The sequence below is a fragment of the Pelodiscus sinensis genome, chromosome 9, assembly GCF_052426305.1.
Source record: "Pelodiscus sinensis isolate ZL-2025 chromosome 9, ASM5242630v1, whole genome shotgun sequence".
In the NCBI taxonomy this organism is placed as follows: domain Eukaryota; kingdom Metazoa; phylum Chordata; order Testudines; family Trionychidae; genus Pelodiscus; species Pelodiscus sinensis.
In genome coordinates this window covers 59204282-59210461 of record NC_143060.1, presented here as the reverse complement: position 1 = coordinate 59210461, position 6180 = coordinate 59204282, and the positions used below count along the sequence as shown (strand labels likewise).

General features: G+C 49.4%; 1 protein-coding gene across 1 annotated transcript; it reads right to left on the bottom strand.

Annotated features, from left to right (window-relative positions):
* Positions 1-2865: 2865 nt before the first annotated feature.
* LOC149523948 (uncharacterized) lies at positions 2866-5954 on the bottom strand. Its single transcript, XM_089780676.1, has 2 exons — positions 5377-5954; positions 2866-4174 (listed from the first exon to the last, which is right to left on the bottom strand). The coding sequence occupies exon 2, from the start codon at positions 4102-4104 to the stop codon at positions 3025-3027; it is 1080 nt and encodes a 359-aa protein (XP_089636802.1). The 5' UTR covers positions 4105-4174; positions 5377-5954; the 3' UTR covers positions 2866-3024.
* Positions 5955-6180: the final 226 nt, after the last annotated feature.

Genomic DNA, 6180 nt, shown 5'->3' with positions numbered 1-6180 from the left:
ACATCCTTATTATCTAGGAAAGAAAAAAAGAGTTTGTCCCATTTGCTCTTTTTTCTTTGAAGAGGGCCAAGAAATTCAGTTCTCAGCCTGGAAGACATGGTCATGACTGGACAACTCAAGCCATGACATCACAAAAGCCAACAGACTGAAAATAGATCAATCAGCTCTGACTTGGACGTCCTGATCTGTTGTGCAATTCTCCAAAATGTTCATTAGTTATCGGAAAGTTTTTGTAAAACTGGGGATGTAAAATCCCGTTTAAAATATTAATTGGTTAAACCAGGGGTTCTCAAACCTTGATCCCATGACCCCCTAAAACGCTCACGGCCCGGGGAGAGAGGTCACAAGCGAAAAACCGAATCCAGCTGCGACCCCCCTCTAAGTTGTTTGTGACCCCCCTGGGGGTCGCGATCCACCGTTTGAGTAACACTGGGTTAAACTACACGTGGGCCTAGTCAGGTTGCTCTGGCCCATCTGCCTAGAGCCTGCCACACTGCGGGAAGAGGTTTGTTTTGGCCCAGCTGGCCTGGACTGCCCCCTGTGGCGTAGCCTGGCAAGGCTGCTCTGATCAGGCTGGGCGCCAGGTAACTGGTTACCAGTGAGCATCACCTAGTCTTTCAGGTCTGCGTTATACGTCATACACAAGCCCAACTAAACATTGGAAAGAAACCTTTAACAGCCCTGTCATTTAGAAGTGATTCTTAGTGCACAGTTGCCAGTTCTAAAAGCCCCCCTTCCATGGTGTTCGAGACAATGACTTCCAAGTCCCTGACCACATTAGGGTTTGTAACCATGTTTAGAATGTTTTCAGGACTTTCCTTTGCTTGTGTAATTCATACATATTGTTTCATGATGTTTTATTTTGTATGGTGCAAAAGGATCAGTAGACTTACAAATCCAGGCCATAATTCCCTTTTGTAATGGCAACATTACTCGCACATGGTGAAGTGTCAAGGCTAGAAACACTGATACCAGAGCACTAGGACAGGGAAAGTCACAGGTCTTCAGTGAGACAAGTCATTTTACTTTAATGGCTCATATTAGATCCCTGCCAGTGCTCGGCCTTTATAGTTTTTGTTGGATTGAGTGTAATGTAGAGAGTGGGAAAATCATTTATTTGTGGAAAAAAAATAAAACATTGAGGCATATTTTCTGCCCCACCAGGGATTGCTTGAAAGCTGTTTATTGTTTTTTTTAGAGTTTTACACGTAGGCCTGGTAGAAATAAATTGAGCAGAGTGCCAATAAGGCTTCAATAGGGTTGTTCTGCATATAGTGTGGGTTATTGATTACAGGTCTTCACCTTAAAAAACAACGAATAGTCTAGTAGCACCTTAAAGACCAACAAAACATGTAGAAGGGATCATCAGCATTGTAACAAGGATTGGGCAAGAGGGGCACTTGCCCCGGGCACAGTACTTTTAGGGATGCAAAATTAAAAATAGGAAAGTTAAAATATTATTTCTTTTATATCTTTACTATCATCTATTTCCAATCTCAATATATATGCAATTAACAACATATGCAATTAATAAAATACACAGAAATTAAGAATTTTATCTTTTTTGGGGGGAGATGGTGGGCTGTTCAGTAGCTTAGTGTGTAGAAACTTTAAAATGTTGTATTTTTTAACCAGGACAGATCCCCTTTAACATATTGGAAAGTGTTTAATTTAGATATACTGTGATTGAGTTAGATGGGGGCTACTCAACTTTGGAAGCCCTGGGGGCCACAGTGATACTCACAGCACATGCCGAGAGCCCCAACTTAAGTGTGGTCGCATATACATATGCAAATAGCTTCTCTCAAACTGATAGGCATGAATACAAAGATTAAGGCAAGACGACACAACATGCAGGCCCTAATTAAGTCAGTTCTGCTGATATTCATAAAATGCAATAGTGACCCGATTTCCACCCGTATGCACTTTTAATGAGCAATGACAGTCCCAGGAATTTAACTTCGAAAACGCATACGAAGAGAAGATCATTATATTGACTTTTTTTGTTTTGGCTCCCACTTGTGGGTCACATATTGAGCCCCACATGAACCCAAACTGCACCACAGGCCTCAAATAAATGGGTCGGCTCACAGATGGCATGTTGAGTAACCCTGTGTTAGACTATTCATATGCCGATGATGCACAATGCCTTCCTCTCCCACTCACCCCTTGCCCAAACTGTATATCCGGGTAAGAGCTATCTATCTCCCAGACATTTTAGTCTTTGAAGGAAATTTAGGTTATCCACTTTCTCCGGCTCTCAATCAGCCTATAATCTTTCTGTAATCACTGGTTATCTTTCAAACTTAGGAGTGAATAAAATATGAATATGAAGCACCTGTTGCGTTACAATAAGTTAACTAGCTAAGAACATTTCTCTGCTCATGTCTGATCACATTTAAACACCCCCAAAGCACAGGGGTTAACGTCCCGATCCTGGCCATCATCTATTAAACCTGCTACGCTCCTGCTTTCAGAAGAAAAACATCAAGCATCTCAGCTGGATCGGGAGAAGCACTGACTAGCCTGCCCCAATTTTTCCTCTCCCCAAATGCCACAACATGTGAATGAAAATACACAGGCCATAGCAACGGTGAATATTTATTTCTTTTCTACCCTCTCCTCCCCCCGTTTCCGTAGAACAGACCCCTGTGGGTCCCAGCGCATTTCACACGGACAGCTGTCCCTCGCCTCTGTCTAGGCTCTCAGCTGGACCTGGAGAAGCACGTGTGTAACACTGATTCGCCTGCCCCAATATTTTCGCTCCCAAATGCCACAACATGTGAATGAAAATACAAAGGACATAGCAACGGTGAACATGTATTTATTTCCCCCCCCCTTTTTTATGTAGAACGGACCCTTTTCCAGACACATCTGCAGACATGAACGTATGGAGCGGGATGGGGTGGTCACAAGACCAGGTGTCGGGGAGGATGGATGAACTCCGCTCCCAGGAACACCACACGGGCAGGCTCGGCTATTGTCGCGAGGAGCGGCGGTGAGATGGCTCTCCTCCCCTCAGTCTCAGGGGTCATCGAGGTGGGGCAAGGTTTCCAGCTGGCCCTCTCTCCTCGCTTCCTCCACCCCTTGCAGCCACTCCATACACCTGCACACCAGCTTCAGGTTCCTGATCCCCGGCGCCGGATCCTCCTCATACTCTTCGTCATCATAGCGGTTCTGCTCATTCACCACTGAGATCTTTATTAACGAGGTCAGGTCCAGGCCGGCCCTGCTCTGGGAGCCCGGCAGGGGTGTGGTGCTGCCCAAGGGATTCCTCCATCCGCTCTGGTTCTCCAGGTGGCGGCGCAGCAGCAGCCTGGTCGCCTCGGCCGTGAGGTTGATGGTGTAGTCCGTGGTGGGGACCTCAGCCTCCGGCTCCGGCTTTGCCGCCACACCTCGGTTCCTGGTGGTGCGGCCGCGGGTACGGGTCGGGCTCGACCTCTGTGGCTGCTGCGGTGGCTGTGGCTGTAGCTGTTGTTGTTGCTGCTGCTGATGCAGGGAGGCGCAGAGGCGGGAGTTGGGCAAGGGGCCGGTTCTCGCCTGGGGCGCCCCGCGTGGATTCCTCTCCTTAGGAGCTACCTGCTTCTTTGGCTGCTTACGGGTGGTGGCGGGGCCAGAGGCCGCAGCAGTGGGAGGCTGGATGGGCGGTAGAGGCTTGGCGGTGCCGCATGACCCCTGTGCTCTACCCGCCGACTCAGCAGCCACTGTCGCCCGGGGCAGGTGGAATAGATTTTTCTCTGGGTTTGAGATGCGCTCCCAAAGGAGAGAGGAGCACTGCTGCAGCTGGCGGGGGCCCCGGCTCTGTAACTTAGAGAGGCGACGGCAGCAGGGCTGAGCTGGAGGAGTGGGTGTGAGGACGGGAGGAGCGGGTGGCGGGGCCTGGGAAGCTCCCACGCGGGAGGGCTGCGACATCCCCCGGGAGGGCTGCGGAGCCACCACACGGGGGAGTTGCGATGTCCCCTGCATTGCCTGCGATGCCACCACCTTAGAGTGGTGTGGTGCCACCACTGGAGAAGTCTGTGGCGCTGTCCCCCGGGAGAACTGCGATGTCCTCTGGGAGGGCTGCTGCGACATTGTGACCTGGGAGGGCTTCGGTGACGACATCACCCGGGAGGACTGCGACACCACCACCTGGGAAGGATGCGACGGTCCCGATGCTGGAGTCTGAACACCGCTGAAATAGAAGGGATGGGTTAAAACAGTACTCCAAGGGGAGACAAGTCTGACAGAGCAAGAGATGTCAAAAGATAATCCCGGAAACGTTCACAAGAACAAACTCTACAGGCAGTTTGGGCAAGGCTGGAGCATTTACAGCTCTGAAATATTAGAGGGACTTGTAGTTTAGCTGCTAATACTCTGGTACCGACCAGTATTTTCAGCCCACTAGGGCACATCCTACTGCCCTTCCTCTGCACTCCTTGGTGCATAGGGGAACTGCTTTTTACATTTTAAAACAGTCATTTGCCTAATGGAACCCTGTGCCAAGTTCCCTGCCTACCACAACCCCAGAGCTCCGAGTGGCTGCTCCATGTGTCTTTCTGTGGGGCACAGTGGGAGGCGGAGAAGGGGGAGCTACATGCATTGCCCAGGCCCCCAGCACAATCTCTCAGCTCCCATTGTAATGGAGATTGTGATGTAATGTCGAGTGTGTCCGGTGTTTTTGCTGGAACCATCTGGCAACCCCTAGCTCTTACACAGCAGAGCCCCACTTGTCATGTCAAATTGGGACCAGGACCAAACCAGATGATCAAAAATTCAGATATTCAGGAGAGTAGGGAAGTGTGAGGCCACAGCGCCATCTAGTGGCCATGGGAGGGTTGCCTGCTGCTGGCCCTGCATGCGCTGGTTATTAGGTCAACATGGAAAGTTGCACAATGGAAGGCTGGAAAAATGGGGCTCTACTGCACGAATATGTGAAAAGAACACTGATTTTATTGTTCATCTGTAAGGACTCCATATAATAGGGCACCTCGTATTACACACTCCTGGCAGTGACACACACACACACCCTCAACCTCCTTAGCCAAAGGGCAGATAGTTGGGTGTAACAATCCACTCCTGACAGAATCAGGAACTGCTCAGGCCCAACCAATGTAGAGAAGCTGAACAATTCCCCAAGCAGATGACACATTCTGGCTCATTTGCTGGGTCTTAAAGAGAACAAAGTCCTGGATCTTCTCCCTATCACTATCTCATCCACTCAACAGTGAGACTCAGGCAGGGCAGGAGACTATGGGAAAAGGGAAACAAAAGACACAAAATCCACTGTCCCCACTGGTAAGGAATAGTTCCAATGTGAATGTTTCTACAACTTCTATTTGGCCAGCACCCGATAGGTCAGGCAGCATCAGCACCAAATCTATCACAGGCTCTTACCTTCTCCGCAGAGACGTGTCTCTTTTCTCAGAAAGGGATTTGTATAACACTCCAAGAAGATTCTTCTTAGTGTTTATGTTCGAGGCCTGAGAGCGCTCAAGGTAAGAAGAGCAGACCTCGAGATGACTCCCGGCCGGAAAGCTACGGGAGTCTGAAATTGCCCCGGCCCCGCATCCTGTCCTACCTGGCTGTTGTCATGGACTCTCTGTGAGTTCACCACCTGGCAAGGTCCTTTAACCAATAAGCGGAGACACCGAAAAAGGCCTTGTGATGTCACCGCCACACCCTGTCCTGCCCCTGGCCAGCCCCTCTGCATATTTGAGCCTCTCCCCCCTGCATTTCCCCTACTCACTCAATGTTAGTGCTAGGAATCAAGCAGGCTGCACATGGAATCATCAGAGGCTGCTCAGTGCCACATGTACTTGGCAGATTGTAAGGTCACAAAAGACCAATCACCTATCCCAAGGGCGGACAATAATTTTCACTGTGGGGGGTCACTTCAGCAATTTTGATTTGTGGTCACAGGCTGGATTTGTGCCCCCTGGAAGGTGCAGGGCTTCAGAGCTACAGAGAGAGAGAGGGAGTTAGGGATGTTAAATTTAAACAGAGCTCAAAATGGCCGCCCTTAAAAGGACAATGCCGGCTCTCCTGTTAAAAGGACAAACTGTTTTGTTTTTTTGCTTATCTTCTTTTCCCTGTCCTTTTTTGTTTGGTTGGTTTGCTCAACAACTTTTTCTTGGGGCTTTTTTATTCCCCATCAACAACTTTTCCCTTGGGAATGGCCGCCCTTAAAGGGGCAAGGCT